This window comes from Haliaeetus albicilla, chromosome 9 (assembly GCF_947461875.1).
Source record: "Haliaeetus albicilla chromosome 9, bHalAlb1.1, whole genome shotgun sequence".
Lineage (NCBI taxonomy): Eukaryota > Metazoa > Chordata > Aves > Accipitriformes > Accipitridae > Haliaeetus > Haliaeetus albicilla.
Genome location: NC_091491.1, coordinates 19568538 through 19587681, shown reverse-complemented (window position 1 = coordinate 19587681; position 19144 = coordinate 19568538). Strand labels below are relative to the sequence as shown.

General features: G+C 40.9%; 1 protein-coding gene across 3 annotated transcripts in view; it reads right to left on the bottom strand.

Moving 5' to 3' along the window:
• LOC104325614 (glypican-5-like) overlaps positions 1-19144 on the bottom strand; it is a 423584-nt gene that overhangs the window by 395903 nt on the left and 8537 nt on the right. For 2 of the 3 annotated variants that reach the window (XM_069792019.1, XM_069792020.1), the window contains exon 2: positions 2557-2718. The exons of the other annotated variant lie outside the window; for it this stretch is intronic. In XM_069792019.1, the coding sequence (XP_069648120.1) occupies positions 2557-2718 (162 nt within the window). The remainder of the gene's footprint in view (positions 1-2556; positions 2719-19144) is intronic. 3 annotated transcript variants of the gene reach the window in all.

Here is a 19144-nt window from a genome sequence, read left to right as displayed (position 1 = left end):
CTCAACTAAATCCAGCACCTGTGAAAATTGTCTTATTTCAGCTGTGGGCAAAGCTACTTAAATAACATTTTCAATTTCAAGAAGAAAAACCAAAATAAAATCTCAAGTCCAAAATGTCCACAGTCAACTGCAGTACCCAGGCAGTGTAGAGGGAACATTTAACTGAACTTACATCAAAATTCCTACTCACAGAGAAAGCTCTTTCCTATTCATACTTGTAGTATTGTAGTATTTAATTGCAGGTCCTCAGAACTAAGTGTCTTTTGACTTTCATGAAAGAAAATAAGGAGATGAGAACTTAAACACACACACACACATATTCTCTGTCTCCTCCCTTCCCCCCAAAAGTTGCTGTGTTTTCCCACTGAAATGTAATTCCCACAACTATGTTCTCAGAGCTGGACTCCTGAAAATCCATTTCTTATACCATATTAGTCCTTGAAAATTATTTCATCAGTATGGGTATATTAACAGTATTGTCTGCTAGAAGTACGTAAAAAGCAGTTAAGAATTCCTCAACAGTAGGCAGCAAGGCTAAACATGGCTTTGATCACACCTAACAGTACTAAAAATGTGTATATATAAAAGAAAGTAAATTGTGCATGAAAATTGTACAAGTAAACATTACTGCACACAAATTAATAAACTGCTATTTTTTTTAGCAACTCTGAGCCAGTTCTCACTGCTGCAGGAAACATGAAATCTAAGAGGCACATGAAAGCTTCTGAAATAAGGATATTTATTTTCTCAGACTTTGAACATGCTTTTGGCACACTTACACTTTATCATTCAAAATCACAACAAACAAAAACAGACCAAAAGGACAGAGTTAATTCAATGCAAAGATCTTCCCTCTAAGTAAATGTCTCACATAGTACTACTCTTAGCAACAGCATGTCTATACAGCACAAGATAAAGAGAGAGGCTTTTCACTGACACCTGGGACAAAACCAAAGAACAAAAGCAGCTCCCAATGCAAAAGAGAAAAGTTACATTTTTCAAGTGTTCCCACCTAATGTAGACAGAAGGCCAGCCATAACAAATTACAAACAACCAATTTACCCACTTCCAGAAAATGCTTGTAAATTTAAACTGTGTGAAATGTCTAACTACTTCTTTCATTCCATCAAAAGGCTTCATCAGCAATGGACAATAAAGCCACTGGCTTGACCCAAAGGGGCTAATAGGTTAATCTATTCTGACCTTGTCTTTATTCAGTCACGATACTGAAAGATTGCTTGAATAACTTACCAGCATTTAACAATGCCAAGTCACCCTTTTACTACAGTGCTCCTGCCCTCCAAATTTTTTAATAATGGGGGGATATTAAAAATTTTCAAAGATTAATTGTAAAATAAACCAAAATGCCTTTTTTCACTCATAGGTACAGAACAGGGGAAAGAGAGGTAAACGACCAAAAGCAGAAGAAAATTTTTATCTTGCCCTTGCATGTCTCTCAGACTTCTGCCATTACTTATTGTCAATTTTAGATAATATGCTATCTCTTATTACCTGTCAATCACATCTTTTAGTTATAGTATTTTCACTCAAATGGAAGAAACTAGACAAAAAAGCTACTATTTGATAAAGACTGCCTTGTAACAATAGGCTTAATCATATGGACTTCAACACTTGGTATTTTAATAACTACTGGCTTGTTGTCAAAACCCATTCCATGAGGGTGCTCAGCACTAAATACAGCAAAGCAGTGAGTTAAAATTAAGCACTTAATTAGGCCCACAGAAGTCAGTAAGCTGGATTCATCACGCAATGATTGATTTAATCACTCAACTCTCCTATTTAGAGTTCATGGCATATGCTTAAATGCCCTTCTAGAAAAAAAAAAGTCTCCAGTGCTCAACACTGTATAGTGCACAATCCTACACAAGCATTTTCCTCCCTGTAGTAGTACAATAACCATCTGTATGAAGAAATTACGTAGACTTACATCAACCTGTTAGAGCAAGGTAGCTTTGAGAACAGCAAGAATTAAAAGAACAGACAAGGTTCCTTCATGCATTCATGTTTAACTGTGTGGCGATAATTCTTGAAAACAGATCACTCTTCATGTGACCTGCCAGGTAGTGACACATTTTGACACAGAGCGAGCTGTGTTCTCAGTTGACGTATCAGTTAGAGCACATATTCTTCAGCATCAAACAAATAAATGTATTTTCATTTAACATTCTATACCTGTAAATGGTTTGGCAACACAAGAGAACATCAAAAAGCATAACCAACCATCAGGCACCTAAATGACATTTGAAAATGCCTTGAAAAAAATCCGTGCCAATCTTTTTTTAAAATGATCCCGTGAACAAAGGCTAAGCTTAAACCTATTCCTAGAGTTTGGCAGATACTTAAAATACCAGTCAACACTAAGTGCCACCACCTTTTTCCAAAAGCAGGATCATCAAAGAACAGGGAAGTAAACAATAAGCCACTGACTACAGCGTGCAAGAGAAATTAGAAGCAAAACAAAGAGCTTTTCCTTTTGACTACAGAGGATACTTTTATAAACTACCCATAGGACTGCAGTACCTCAAAAGTTCCTACCTTGAAAAGCTGTGATATGACCAACAATCATGTATTTCAGTTCAAAGTTCAGTGCCTGGATACTTTGAGTCCTCTCCCTTCGAACAGCTGCCTGGTAGCTTTCTTCCATCTTTTTGGTACAACATGTTGGTGCTCCATGTTGACAGATCTGTAAATCTGACTCTTAAAGCAAACAAGAAAAAACATTAATTAGAAAACCTTCCAACTTACACCATAAAAATAAAAAATGTTTCTTAATGCCAAAACAACCACCATGTTTAAAATTTTGAAACAGAACACAACCCATAAGGAATGACACTGCAAAACTCAGTTATTGTCTCAAGGACACCAATTCATGACTGTTTCCTAACGACCTAAATCTGGATAACATCATATTATCAGCTGCTAACTTATTTTACACTCAAGACCATTGGGCACAAAATCATCTGAACAGTCAAGGGCATAGCAGAATCACTGAAGATGCGCATTCAAAGAGGGAACATTTCCACTGTACACTTTGTGCTAAGGGCATCATAACTTGAACATCTGAGTGAAAACCGTGCCTCAAATTAGGACCCAATAGTCACCTCTGTAGTGCCTTAAGGAACTACCTATTCACCTCTTACACTAGGAGAAGCCTCTCAAAAATCTTCGGACTTCTGAGCAGCTCGCCCCCCTCACCCCCCCCCCCAAAAAAAAAAAAGGCATTCGAGTTTTCTAAAAGCTATGGTAGCTGGAGTGGCCTTCCCCACCCTCCCACCCCCCTTCTCTCTAGTGTTAACATGTTTAGTTCCCTCTGGGCCCAAGAGGATCTCTGGTTTTAAATCACTGTAAATAGTGATAGCAATCCCTCCCCACACAGCAACAATGAGACTAGAGGTCACAAATGGATGGAAACAGCCCTGATACTCCAAAAGGCCATATTCCTCCAGAGGATTTCACCCAGGCCACTGTAAAGCACCTGGACCAGGCCTTGGGACAGAAATATTAATGAGCAATTACACTGCATTAATCCTCATCATCTGGCCTTGCAGTTTAACACATAGCAAGACTCCACATACAGTTGGCAATGGTGAAAAACAAGAGGGTACAAGGATGCATGCTAAAAATAAATAAATAAATAAATCAGTAGCAAGACATCCAAACAACCAGACTCTGCTCAGTGCCAGCTCCGGGTCAATAGCTCATTGAGACCAAAACTGCATGGAGGATCTTCAATAAATCTCCCTTGCCAGGAAAAAAATAAAAACACCAAGCTAGTTGAAAGAAACATCTCATTTGACTTGAAAATGTTGCTTCCAGTTTACAACAACTCTCATTTGAGAGTGCAGCTAATTTACACCAAAAAGGTCAAAACCAAAGTGAAACATTTCAATTTACCTACATTTTTATATCAGTTCACAAGCAAACATCAAAGTTATCACAGACTGGGCTGACTGAGGATACAGTTTTGGAAGTAGATTTGTTTCACACTTCAGTATAATCTCAAAAATAGGAAAACACAGTTCTGCCCACTCAAATCTGAAGTCCTAAACCCTGCCACCACCACACACTGGCATAAGCCAGCAGGCTGCTAAAAGCAGCAGCAGGAGGGCTGCGTGCTCGTCACCGGCTGGGCACACTCGCCTGCTCTCATCTGCCAGAGAAGCTGTCCCAGGTTGAAATTAGCTTCTTGGCCAGGCTAATTTTCACTTGGATTGGTTCCCTGATCCAGTTCACCCCATAAACATATGTTTGTTCTGTCACAAGGAACTGTGGGTCTGGGAAGGACCAATTCTCTGAGCTAGCACCACAAAGCATATATGAAATTATAGGACAGACTGCTGAGCAGCTAAGTCAGTTTGCAAATAAGTGTCTGAGCAGAGAGGTTGTAAAATGTTACTTCGCAACTGCAGTGCCAGGCTGCTGTCACTCAGAGCATTTCTCATTAGAGCAGCCCTCTGAATTTTTTTTGAAAGGCTTTTAAAGCAAAGCTCAGACCTGTATCAAAAGGGTTTGAAATACAGAGCGCTCCGTGCTGACTACATTCCGCTCCTGGCAAGGAAGCTACACACAGCTATCAGTGCTGTGCCTAGCATTCCCGTTTGAACCAAGGCACCACAGAAACCTGCATCTCCTCCAGAAAGCTTTAAGAAGAATACGGGTATCTCAGCTGGAACTGCACTCCTGGGATTCCTCACCCAGCTATCTCCTCAGATGAATACTCCAGGAGCCTGAAGATTAATTTTTTGTTGGTCCAGAGCCAAAATGATGCAGAAGGCACTCAAATAGAAACAGCACTAAGCCCCTGACAGTTAAGGAGCCTGATGTGAAACACAGAGCATTAAAAGGCCAGCAAAGAGCAAAGCCCACTCCCCTAGCAGTACTATTATCAAGGCAGTACTGTCATGCACAGACCTTGGCAATTTCACTTGCTTCAATACTAGCCTGGGGGTATCAATTTTAACACAATTATAGAAGCCTAATAAACGTTTTCAGTACTATACATGCCTGGGTGCTGAGATTCAATTAGATCTGACTAGTAAAATCTTTAACTCTGATACTAATTTTAGTTTCTCACCTCTTTCATCCTAATGTAAAATACCGTCTCCAACAGAAAAAGAAGGAAGGAACACAGCAACCCAGTGGTGACCGTGCAGCACACTGCACGAACAATGCTGAGAGACAGGCTGCGCACCACAGCTCTCACCTCAGAGACAGAGAGCGCACCACAGCACTGTGGCAATCACCTCTACTTAGTATGTGCACTGCCCATCAGCAATAGGGAGACAACCTTAAGGGCAAACTCCTCCTTGAAGTTTAGGAACAAAGCCATTCTATACACCAGAGAAAATTCACCATTTGTGAATGAGGGAAGAAAACTTACCAACAGCATTATTTCAGCAATTGATCCTGCTAATTTCTCTCTAGGACTTTCCTACCTGCTTTCCCCAAGCTGCCTCTTATTTCCTAACTAATAATTTAGTTTGGAAGAAACCTCTGGTTCAACCTTCCCCTTAAAACAGGTCAAACTATATAAGGGCTTCATCCAGCCAAGTTTCAAGCATCTCCAAGGACGGATGATCCCACAACTTCTCAGGGCCCCTGTTCCAATATTTCACCACCCTTATGGTAAAAAAACAAGTAAATTAAAAAATTATATCTAATGAGAATTTCCCACATTCCAGCTTGTGTCCATTGCTTCTTAGCGCATCACTGTGTGCCTGCAAGAATCTGGCTCCACTTCATTTCCTGCCAACAGGCAGTTGAAGATAACAGTACAATCTCCCTTAATCTTCTCTTCCTACAACTGAACAAACGCAGCTCTCTACTCCAACATGTGTTCCAGCCCCCTGACCATGATGGGAGCCCTCTGCTAGACTCTAACTCTATGCCATAGATGTGAAGCATCCCAAGACACCTCTATTTCATTTTCTTGTGCATGAACTTACTGACAAAGCAGAACACCTTCCACTGTACATGGCTGGGCTTCAACTCTAAAAGGTTTATAGCTTTCCTAAACCAAATCAATTCTCTGCTTCAGATCAGATGGAATGATTACTCTGATGATTATGTACATTATTTTTCCATTCAAGTCTGTTTTTCCCTTGAGTACTGGTTAAAACTGTGGCTAGGATTTTTCTTTTTTAGTGGTAAAACTATGGACTTTACAACCTTACTGTTTTTACAAAAAAAAAAAAAAACAAAAAAAAACCAACCAGCATAAAGTATCTTGCTTCACTTTGAAAAACAGTAACATTCAAAAGAGCAAGAAAAATTATACTACACTTGAGTCTAAAGCATGAGTATTTTAGAAAGCAACAACGATCCTTATCAAAACTGCTCTGCAACCCTAGAAGACTTAATACATACCAAAGGCATCACCTTCAAACACCTCCTGTCACAATTATAAATTACGTAAGGTGCCAAATGCACAGAAAACTATGCATCCTTACCTGATGTCCATCTGGCCAGTTCTACTGAAATCAGCTGTGGAGTATTTTGGTGTGTGTTGCTTGGGGATTTTTTTTGTTTTAAATCAGCAGAGGCTTTGGGCTCCATGCTGAACTTTGGTACAAATAAAAAAAGAGACTTTGGCCATTAAAGCTAGCTGAATTAGTTTAAGTTCCTAAAAGCAAAGAGAGGCCTGTTTAGCAAATAAAATTATCTTCTTGGAGAAGCTAAATATATATTCATTTTGTTAGCTGACTATGTAATTTACCAGTTCTTCTAACATGCAGTGGATATTTCAAATGCTCTGCACTGTCTTTAAAATGCTGTACACACTGTAAAAGCTATACTCTGAAACCAAAAAGCCAGACTTTTAACACACACTAATCAATCTACCTCCATCAACTTTTTCAGACAGGATGATTTTTTTTTTTAAACAAGCTGAGCCTATAGCTTCCACTGCACAGAATACTCCTAAGCATGATCAGAAAGCGAGCTCAGTGTAATCTGTCTTCTGATAAGTTTTTATTCCTTTTGTATTTTGACAAACTTTTCAGCAGTATTTCCAAACCAAGCTTAGTCCAAAGCCCAAGATTTTAATGTCGTACAAATGCCATCAAAGACTCCAAGACTGATTATGCCTTAGTAACACAGAGGAAGGTGCCAAAAGTACCTTGCATTGTGTCTGGCCCAGCTGAACAGGAGCCAACACTTCGTCCTTCTTGAGACTCATCTGTCTGGTGCAGCTGCTGCCTCAGTTAAAGGAAAATTCAGCAATTAAAACCCAACTAATTTAGAGGAGAAAGGCAAATCAAATGAAAAAGGAAGCAATTTCTAACCAGGGCTCCCCCTGCAAATACTTGATGCATGAGTGTCCTGGTTTCAGCTGGGATAGAGTTAATTTTCTTTCTCGTAGCTGGCATAGTGTTATGTTTTGGATTCAGTATGAGAATAAGGTTGATAGCAACAACTGAAAACATCAGTGTGTTAAGTAATGTTTAGACTAAGTCAAGGATTTTTCAGCTTCTCATGCCCAGCCAGCAAGAAAGCTGGAGGGGCACAGGAAGCTGGGAGGGGACACAGCCAGGATAGCTGACCCAAACTGGCCAAAGGGATATTCCATACCATGTGATGTCATGCCCAGTATATGAACTGGGGGGAGCTGGCCAGCAGGGGAGAGGGTGGATCACTGCTCAGGAACTAACTGGGCATCAGTTGGCAAGTGGTGAGCAATTGTGCATCACTTGTTTTGTATATTCCAATTCTTTTATTAGTATTATTGTAATTTTATAATTACTATTCTCTTCCTTTCTGTCCTATTAAACTGTTCTTATCTCAATCCACGAGTTTTACTTCCCACCCCCCCCAAATTCTCTTCCCCCATCCCACTGAGTGGGGGGAAGTGAGCAAGCAGCTGCATGGTGCTTAGTTGCTGGTTGGGGCGAAACCATGGCAATAAGAAAAGCCCACACTAGCACAGCCACACCAGGGAATGGGAATCCAGCCACCCTAGGCTGCCAGAAGTTTGTGAAGTCCTCTCTTTATGTAACGCTTGTGCCCCAACAGTTCTAAACCCATCACTACCTTCAGCAGCTGCTATCAAGAAACACTCATCCACAAAAACACAAAGCATCCTTCACCTAGCAGGGAGCACAACTCGCTGTGCACAACCTCACACCACAGCTCAGTCCCATTGCAACTAATAAAATGTTTTCAACTAGAAAGACATATAAAGCATATTAAACTCATCAAGCACAATGTGTGCATAGTCAAACAGCTACTATCTGATTTGCCAATGTTTAAAATATGGTAGTTACTACACTTGAAGTAGCGCATGCCAGGAATTACCAGAAAAATCAACAAGCAAGTGCAACAGACTGATTGGCGCACACTGTTATGCACTGGTGCAAATGACTGTGGTACATTAAATAGCAACTAACCCTATAAACCTTCTGCTCCCATGAGCAAGGGGTAACATCCAGGTAGGCTCCAGGGAGCAGAGACTGTTTCTCTAAGTCAAAGGGTGATGTCTGTTCTTCCTGCCTCAGGTAAACTGTGACCAGGCCCTCCCACACACATTTTCTGACTAGTCAGAAAGAATTTTCCAATTTGTTTCTAACTCTTCCCTCTGTTTTGTTAAAATAATCCCACTATCAGCTTTAATATAAAGATTACATAGACAAACAGTATGTTAACAGTCCCTATAAAGCCAAAAAGCTGAAGAAATACCAAGCAGAGCTTGAGTTTGTGCCTTCTGTCTATACGCAGCTTGACAACACACACATATCCAGCATGACAACTTACAAGTGCAGTTTGGAAAATACAAGCCACGAAAATTTCCTTTCTCCTGATCCCTTGTTTCATATTGTATATTAACACAGATATCTTTTAACTTGATCAGAGGACTTTACATTCTCACTGTTATTCTAAAAGACACTGAAGCATCACTAAGGCCATGACCGGATATGCTATTCCAGTTGAAATAATCAAGGCTAAAAGATAAACACCTCCAGTTTTATCAAGCACCACTTAGATGACGTACTAACGTAACTACTAGCATGTGTAGCTACTTCCAACTCTAGCCAAGTCAAATAGCTTGCATTAGCTCAAGAGTTCTTGAGTAGATTTGAAAAAAAAAAAAAATTATAGAAACCCCACAAAATGGGAGGACCATTTTGATTGCACTGGAACTATGCCAGCAAATTCAAGGGGAGTGGAAACCTTGAATGGGAAAGGAAGGGGAACAGCAAGACGCACTAGATGTCAGGACTCCAGAGAGCTGGCAGCATTAGCAAGTGCCACAGCTTGCAGGACTGCTGGAGACCATCAGACATTGGCCCTGATCAGCTTCCAGAGCAGGAACTCTCCAAAATATACAGGTCTTCAGGGCAGCATCTGCACTATGCAGTGTTGTTAGGACTGTTGCTAAGTACTTTTCGTCCGAGTTTTTCCCACTTCCCTCTGTCACTTGCCCGGTCCTCACTGCTCTTGTATTCTGATTTTTGGCCTAGTTTCCAAAGCACCTTCTGCCCTACACCATAGGTTACTGCATGCCTAGACTCATTAGCTTTTTCACCTCAGCTTGTACCCCCATAGAACCTGCCTCATGCCCGGACTCAAGAAACAGAACACATCTGACTGTGCCCTAAACTGAACGTCCCTCCACTCACTGAAACCTATACAACCATTAACTAGCCACTTCCTCCCTTTACTCCCAACTCCCTTTTCTGACCACTTCTCATCCTCCTTCACCCAAGAAGACAAGGTCCTCTTCTACTGTTCTTCCCCATGGCCACTCTTCTGCCTTCATATCCTTCTGCCTGCCTTCCTCCAACCACTTGCATATCTGTGGGATGTCCTGGAGAAGCAGAGCAGTTGTAGTTGCAGGGAGAGACCTACTCTTGCCACTCATCCCCGATTTTCTCAGTTGTTCCTTTGAACTGTTCCTGAACTTCTAGGCTGTACCTAGAAGGCTGAAGGTGAGCAGCTAAGGTGGCAGCTGCAACCACTATTGCTTGCCTCATGCCTGCTACCAGACCTCTGACAGGGTTCCCATGAGCACTCCCTAATCTGCCCCAGGCATCTTCAACCAGGCTGTTTTTAATAGATTATTTCCCTTAACTGGTCTAATTATGCATGGAGCAAGGCAGAGAGCTCCCACAAGGTACTGTCACAGCAGTGGGTGATGCCGAGCAGCTGGGGGCCATAAAATTCTCCCTCACTGATCCAGCTGGCTTACAGGGGAGGACCTGGTCTTCAGTTTGGTACACTGGAGTGACAAGAAGAGATAGTACATGTACACAGGAATGGAAAATCCTTTAGCATGTCTACAAAGCACCTACAATTAGAGACTTTCCAGTGGTTCTCTAAACAGCCTGGTTTTCAGTAGGATGTTGGAAGATGCGTCTTTAGTGTCAATGCCAAATGGCCATAGCACTACTGCTCCTAAATACTCTCCTTAAGGAACAAAAAAAGGGTGATGAACCTCCCACAGTTCACTATTCCCTCCCTCAGGTCTTCCCCCCACCAGCCCTGATCTCAGAAACAGCAAAATTTCAGTAGCAGAAGGCATGAAACCCACCTTACAGAATCTCAGTCCAAATTGTTAATGTTTAAAACTGAGCAGCTGAGGAGACTCAGCTTGGTGCCACATGTTGAGCAGGGCAAGCACTAGCTGCCATACTCAAGGGAGAGCACAGTGGTCATTACCTCCAGATCTTGCACTCCTATAGATGAGTGATAAATTGTTTAATGCTGATTAAGTGAAATAACTTCACATCAGCCCAGTGCTACGTGAGACAAATTCTTTGAATATGGGCCTACCTGGGAGACTTGCTGACAGTAAGATTGTAAATGCTAAAGGGCTTGCTAACTCCGCAGTACACACAAATTCAAAAGATTTACATGCTTGAGAATCCATCCTTCTCTTTCCTCCTAGAATTGATATAAAAACATGAAAACTAGACTGATGCACATAAAGTACACTTTAAAACAATCTAGGCTGATAGTGGTCAGTGAGTCTACATCAAGGGGGGTTCTACATTATTTACTGTAATGCCAACTGCGTCAACTTTCCTGGGACAATGTGTATAATTGCAATGCAGAGGTGAGAGAAAAATTACAAGAACTTTCATTAACTTAGAGTCTACTATGACTCATCTTTCATTATGTCTCACCACACTCACAGTAGAAGATCCCATACATTTTTTCTACCAACAAAAGTCATAAATACATACAAAATATTTTCTAGGAGTCCAGTAGATCTTCCTGCTCCATATCATCCAAGGACAACAATAAACTAAGAACTGCATTTCTGCTCCCCAGTGGGGAAAGCATTTCATTGCCACAGAACTCTGCCTTACAGTACCTGAAGAAAGTGCCACAGAAACCACATGCGATGGAAAACCTAAACTGAAACACAGCTATGTAGCACTCTGTAGGTTATAGTGTTTACAGCAAAACTGAAGTTGTTTTTAAACAAAAGATGTAGGTGTCTAGCCCTGTACAGTTATAAAGAAAACTTCCAAATGCAAATCAATACAAGGCTGCCTATCTAGTTCTACAGGGAAATGAAATAAAATAGCTTTATGAGAGGTGTGAATTGCCTCATTCATCTCAACTTTGAAGCCTAACAATAATTCAGATGTTAACACCAACTTTTTTACCAATGACAGATGACTTTTTTTTTTAATAGGAACTGCTTCCAGATATGCTTTACCTGCTGTGGTGAGATCCATGTAAGGTGGCATAGCACAGAAAATTTCAAAGATATTAATACATTCATGTTCAATTGTATTTCTTATTCTTTTTCATTTTATCTGTCAACATAAAAATCTGTAAGGTTAGACTGGAACAAGAAACAAAAGCAAAGAAAAATATAAAGGAACCAAGGGACTATTAGATATTTGGGGCACAGCCTCAGAAGGGGAAATGGCAAGAATAATATTGGAGAAGTGAGGAATAACAAATCCCCAACGCTCCCTTCCCCCCAAGATTTGAATACTTCCATTTTTGCCATCTCACTTGGAAATCATACACGAAGCCAAGTGCTCAGACAACATGTTGTATTTCCTTTAAAAATATGTATCCATGTTCCTTTAAGTGTTAATTTTATATCCCAAATGCTTTTGACCAGTTTGGCCATTTCTCACTCTCAAGTCATGCACAAAAGTTAGGTTATACACAGGCTTACTGGACAGTTTCTATCACAGCTTTCATCGGTATTTGAACTAATTTCTTTAGGATTCCATACCTCTTTCCATTTTATTTATTTATTTTTGGGGAGAAGAAATGGGAAAACTTTAAAAACCTGGGTGAAATACCCCAAAATTTGAAGAAAAGCACAATGAGCTCTTGATACTATTTACACAAAAGGAATAACAATTATTTACAGACCTGAACCAAAACTAAGCAACTGATTACTAGGCAAGACACCTTTTACTAGGGCCAATTCTTCAACTTCATCATCCATGACACAGTAATTAATTAAAACAGGCAACAGCAAGACTACAGTATCACAATGTCTCTGCATCTTGCTCCCTTTCTTTGGTTCTTTATGCAGATAATGCCACTGCTGTCAGGAGCAGTGACACTGATGTAAAACTAGAGTTTGTTGTCATGAATTGGACCCACAGGCATTGGAAGGCAACCCACAGCAGGCAAAAGAGGGAAGAGCCCAATATACATGACAGCCTAACTGGAGATAAATACTCATTCAGCATAAGCACACAGAAGAAATAAAATTTGCAAGTACTGTCTCAGCAGTTTGGCCCCACACTGCCATGCTAGTCTACTCTTCTGCACATCCACACACCCCTGCAAATAAAGCTGGCAGAGCTGAATGCTTGTTCTGAGTTATGCCATGTTGAAAAGTACAGAACAACTGCACAATACTTAGGGTAATGAAAACAACAGCCTGCAACTACCACTATTCACCACACCCCAAAAGTACCAACTGACAGCCCCACAGGTCACATACAAGAGACCAGTAGCCTGTTTCTGATGGTCTAGGTTGAAACTAGATTTATACTCTGATCACTTGTTCCATGCTAGACCACATGAGCAATATTTTGCACACAGAGCAGGAAAGAGGCAAGGTAAGAAATATCAGAGAGCTTGGTTCAGCACACCCTGATGTCCATGGAGACACCTGGTGGCATGAACAGTCATATAAAAAACACCTAAATACAGTTAGACACAACACTCTGCTGTCCTCCATGCTTCTATGGGGATTTAGTAGTTTGAGATTAACACAGCTCTGATTTCAGTGGGCTTTGGGTCAAACTCTTAAGTGAATCCTGTTCCAAGAGCACAGCCAGGAAACCCCAGACAAATTCCCATTACAAAGTAGTCAAAATTAACAGAAAAATGAACCTACAAAGAATTATAATTTAGAAACACTTTAATTACCTTAGAGTGACACGCACTCAATTTCAGACAAGTACTTGTGATTTTTAGCTGCATACATTCAATTAAAATCAATGGAAGGTCAAACAGTTAAAACCCCAAACACATCAAGGAGTTGGTAACAGTATTAAGTGGTCCAAAAAGCAGCAAGAGCCCATTAGCTAGCTAATTTAGCCCCCATGAAATTAAGGGCCACGACAGTATTTCCACTTAGGCGCATGGTTCTTCTGAAGTCAGGAGTGGGAATGGCCTTCTGCCCTTCCTCATTTGTTTTTGCTTTGGTTCTACCCACTTAGACCATGGAAAAAGTTCTGGTTGTACCAGGAGCAGATTCCACCTGGTGTTTCTCCCAGGGCAGTAGCAATGAGGAATGAAGAACTGGAGCATTAAAGAAGGTCCACAATGAAATCCCACCTGAAGGGGCCATTCCCCAATTTCTAGGTACCAGCCATACCCCGAAATGCTGGAAAACAGCCGTGCTTGCTGCACATGATGCATCCCACCACTTCCTCCTGGACCCCAGCAGTATGTTTACCAGGAAGACCTGTATCTTGTTGGGACATCTTAAGCCAGGTCAATGGATTCTGAAACAGATGCAGCTTCCCAAAAACTGAGGAGAGGCAGGATCCTTCGGAACATCTTCCAAAAGCCTTTAAGCTGGAATCACAGACCAACAGTTTTTGAAAGCCAGTGTGGAAACCTTTGATGGGCTCCTAGGCTTGGCAATACTAAAACCTATGTTTGATCTTAGGCAAGTCCCTTAGTCTCCACACTTTGTTTCCCACATGTAACAGAGGAGGATACTTGCCTTTTGTTTGCTTACATTGCAAACAATTCCTAGTGGAGATTGCCTTTTACTATGTGCGTGTTCAGTGTTCTCCAAGAGCCTGTTTTTTATTTTGATCCTATGCACCTGTTATATAAATTAAGAAATCATGTTTCTTCCTTTACATCACTGAAAACAAGGCACCATTCACAATACATTGAACTGATTATGTTTCCCTTCTTACTTGTGTAATTCCATTCACAACTAACAGCATTACTGATGCTTCAGAGCTAACCATTCAAGATGGACAGAGCAGTCCACCATGTCACAGAGCTGTTTGAAGCCAGCTATACACTCTGGCAGGCAGCACTGGCTACACTCAATCCAAATTTGGAAAGGCCAGAGGCAGGCAGTTAGAAAGGAAGCTGGGCTGAGGATGGCAGCCATCAGAGACATACAGCAGCAGCCAAACTGACACGAGCTGGCCCTATTCAGTTCTTGCTACTCAGCTAATGTTTTGGCACCTGTGATAGTGACTCTAGAATAAACTTTCCAAATCTAAGCCAACAGCCCTGCCAACAAACAGCACTGCCACTTTTCATCACAGCTGGGGTTTATTTCTATGAGAGAAGGCCACAGAGTATGGCAGGTCCATGACCAGCAAAGGGGGACCTCCCAGTGAGCTTTAGCTCACAACCAGGTACAGCCAAACCACAGCTGCTTTTGAGGGAAGGCAAATGTTTATATTTCCTGACATATCTAAGGTAAACCAGGTTAGGAAGACTAAACTTCACTACTGCAGCTTGAAACTGAAAATGTGATACTTCAGCCAAATGCAACTTCAGGCTGCTCCAAATGGTAACAGAGATATTTTTACCCAGACTTCAAAACTAAGATTAGGAGACTAAAGTCAAGCCTTCTCTGAGCAGAAGTTTGAAAGCCTTTCTCTGAGAGCAATGTTTTCAATCTTTTTTTAAAAGCCCTACTCTGTTTTGGGAAGTGAGTCGTTTTTCTACGTATGCCTTGTTCTCCTGCCTTCAGATTCGTTACACCTCTCCTTTTAACTGCCCATGTAAAAATAGAAGATAACTAAAAGGCACATGCTACCCTGCACTTCTGAAAAACTCATCTGAAAAAGTGATTCATCTTGCATGTTGCAAGGAGGGAATATTTCAACTGCCCACACAGGGCAGCCATAAAAGATCCTTGGTGCTGTTCCCCAAATGTTACTTAGCAAGCCCCTGTCCCTTCTAAAAACATGACTCGAGTCTTCCAGTTCCCAGTTCTTCTGTTTCCTTATGGAAGGACAATGGGGCAGGAACACAGGACAGAAGGGTTTTGAGATTTCATCCTCTCACAGACTCCCAGAACAAGTCATGTGGAATACAGCCATACAGTATTTTGCAGACAGGCATCCATGCTTTGGAGTGGCAAGACACAAGCTCTGATCTGGAAGCAGTAGAGGATGATCTAAATTCAGGCACGGCATCATGCCACATATGGCTACGCTGCTTGCAGCACAGCACTGGATTGCAGCTATTTGGAGCATGCTGGAGCAAATCCACCTGGAGACATAAGCATAAACAACCCTGATCTCTTTGTTTTTTCAGCCACAAAGCAAGAATAACTTCCCTACATCAGTAACAATAAAACATTGCTCAAGAATGAACACCCCAAAGTAGTAACACATTGAAGAACAGAGGGTTAAGGACCAGAGCTATTTACCTGGAAAACTGGAAATCCTCAGACTTGCAAATAGAAACAGGATTTCCAGAGCAAGAGACCTAAAACTTTGGCCACCTTCTGTTTTCAGTAACCTGATTTCCATCTTCCGGCCTACACACCTGCAATATAGTCAACTACTGCCAGCAAAGTCTAAGGTGAATACTTTTTTTTTTAAGTTAGAAGCAAATGCCCCACTGCAGCTCTGAAACATTCTACTTCATGTAAGCCTCATGTCTCCAGGTATATCTATGCTGCTGTGCTACAACACTACAGTTTTCCACTAGCAACCTTGCAACTCAACTGCTGTTGAGAGTTTGATCACTTGAAAACTGCTTTTTCTGCATGCTCCCCTCTACCATCACATGGCAAATATGCGAACTAATTATTTTGCTTTAATGAGCATGGAATTTGATATCCCCACACTATATGTCTGCTACACAATTCCTTCTACACAACACTCTAAAATTTACAAAGGAGGAAGAAACATATTCTTTGGGCTCAAACACCAAATCAAGTTATGATGCTTAACGAGTCACCGCATCTTGAATTAACTTCATTCATTCCAGGTGCATGTGTCCCAAACTTAGGCTGGATTCACTTACACAAAAAAACTTAATGCTGTATCTGTCACTAGTGCAAATGCAGAGAGCACTGTTTCAAAGCAGAACAAACCAGAGCAGTTGTCACATATGTGAATGTTACCACAAAGAGGAAGGTGTTAAAAATAGGATAAGAAGCAAAAGGCCTGTATTTTAGCAAGGGAGAGTTAGGTTTTGCATTAAGAAAAAACCCAAAGCAGTAAAGTAATTAAGCACTGGTATAAACAGCCTAAAAAGGTCGTGATCTTCTATCACTGATTTAAACACAGCTTATCCTGGCTGCAAGAAGCAGGAATGGACCAGATGATCACTTCAGGTCCATTTCAGCACTATTTTCTATTATTCTATTATTTCAGCAGTGTATTTTTCTAATTACACCCAGTTTTCACCAGATTACTCTCCCTTTATTCACATTTCCTAGCACAAACACCCAGGGCAAGCTATTCTGGACACTAGCTCCTTTGGCGCTATGTTGCTGTGCCTTTTGTGATGATTTGGCCCTTAAGATCTCTCAAGAGTAGAGCTTTAATTTCACAGCACGGATCTTGCTCATTTTACTCCATATTTACTGAGAACAAAGGGAAGACTATGCAAATGTCCTGCTACTTAGACCTGAACAAAGTGGAAGCAAACACGTAGATGTGAACGGGAGACATAATGGTATGAAAAAAAAGCAGCCCTTTTCAAAAGTAAAATGACTTTGTCAGGGTCCCTTTGCACTATGTGCATGGATGATTTGTGACAAAACAAAAAAGTGCTAGCCTAGCACGTCACCCATGTCAGAGATTAGAGCACTTCAAAACCCTCAGTAGTTCAAGTACTTTCTGGAACTTGAAAGGCTTTCTTAGGCAATGCTTAGCTTCTTTATGGCTTTTACACTACTTTGATGTGCACCTAAGAGTGAGGAATCTTAATCTGAAGGTTTTCTATGGAAAGTACCCATATTGTATAATAAATCACAAAATCTTGTCACCCTGATTAACACGAGTCAAAAGTTTGCAAAACTTTGTGCCTAAAGTTAAAGATTCTGAGTCATTATTTTGATACCCAAATAAAAACCCGAAATTTCTGAGCACATAGTTACTTTCAAAAGACTTCTCTAATAATAGCACTGGAGTAATATTTCTAATCATTGACAAAGTATGGTGCACAAAACAGAAGTCAGTTATGCAAGCGTCACTTTTTCCCCCCATTCTCATTCCCTCTTTAAAGCAGAGATTTAAAGTTCCTTAAAGTTAAGGGATCTGTGGAAAGACAATCGATTTCGCATGTGTTACAAAACCTCTTCTCTGAGTGCAAACATGGATGTGTAAACATAAGCTTCATTCTCCCCCCTCACTATACACACTTAACCCCCAGTAGCATTAATGGGAATTATGCATGCATAACGAGCAGATAAAAAAACAGTCCCCTTATGAATAGGGCCCTTGTTGGAACAATGAATACATTTAACCATTAACTTCTAGGGATGTGCCGAACTATCCAATTTAACTAGCTGCCAAACAAAGCTACCATGACCTATCTGATATTGTCAGGTTCAGAACGCAGCTCTGAAATTTGTCTCTCATTTGTTTTTAAAAGACTTGACAGTGGTCTGCACAGCAGAGCAGGGGCTCTTTGTCAGAATGAGCTCCTCAGAAGGATGGCCCTCCAGAACAGCTTTCACATCCACCATGCGATGGAAGAACTCTGGAGAGGGAAAGACCGTGACCCTAGGAAGCAAGCAGAGTCATCAGAAGACCAAAAATCCATATATACGTACTTCAAATGCATATATACGTTGAGCACCAGTATTAATGGAAACCCAGTAAGAACAGAGAGAGGCAGAATATGGTACAGAATCATATAAAGCAGGCTAAAAACTACATATCAAAAGAAAAGAGGGGGAAGGCTGATTAAAGGCAACTTTTAGGGGAATAATTTTCTGTCTTCTACAGCTCTGAAGTTCCTGTGCAATTGCCTGGCTACACTTGCTCTTTATTCCTAACGTTACAACTATCAAAACACAAAAGAACCTGAGGATATTATATTTACCAATGACACTTCCTGAGACTTTTGAGTCCACAAAGTAGCAAATAAATTTAGTGGTATCATCTGTGATATTTAAAATTCCTCCATTGTCTTAAGTTCTTTCTGTATTATTTGAACTAGTACCTTGAAATTTCATGAGTAAAAACTTTATACATTAATCACGCATGTATGAATACACTAAGAAAGTAATAACCATCGTTTAAAACTGATGTACTGAAAAGAATAAAACAGGTGAATTTATTCTCATGAAAGTATATGCATAGTGCTTATCCGTAATAAGAGGCAAGGTTGTTGTTGCTCCATCATAAATCATCTGCTAAATACTGCTGAGGTGCTTGGTGCTGTACAACAGCACTTAGAGCCCCAAGGAGGTCCAGAACAGTCAAGCACTCTATAAAATTCATCTGTAAGACTGCTAGGGCGAGCCCTTGGCATGCCTGTGCAGCACCTTGTACAGAAGAGACCACCTTCAATCCAGAGTGAGCCATTGGGTATTACCCTACTACAGAAGTGCAAAAACCTCTCACCTCAAGAGTAAATCCACCAGAGGCAGCTGAAGCGTCTGCTGAAGAAAACCATGGAGCAGTGAAATTGGTTACATTGCACTTCTACACTATGTAGTTTTACTTGCCATCAGATGCCACTAGACTAC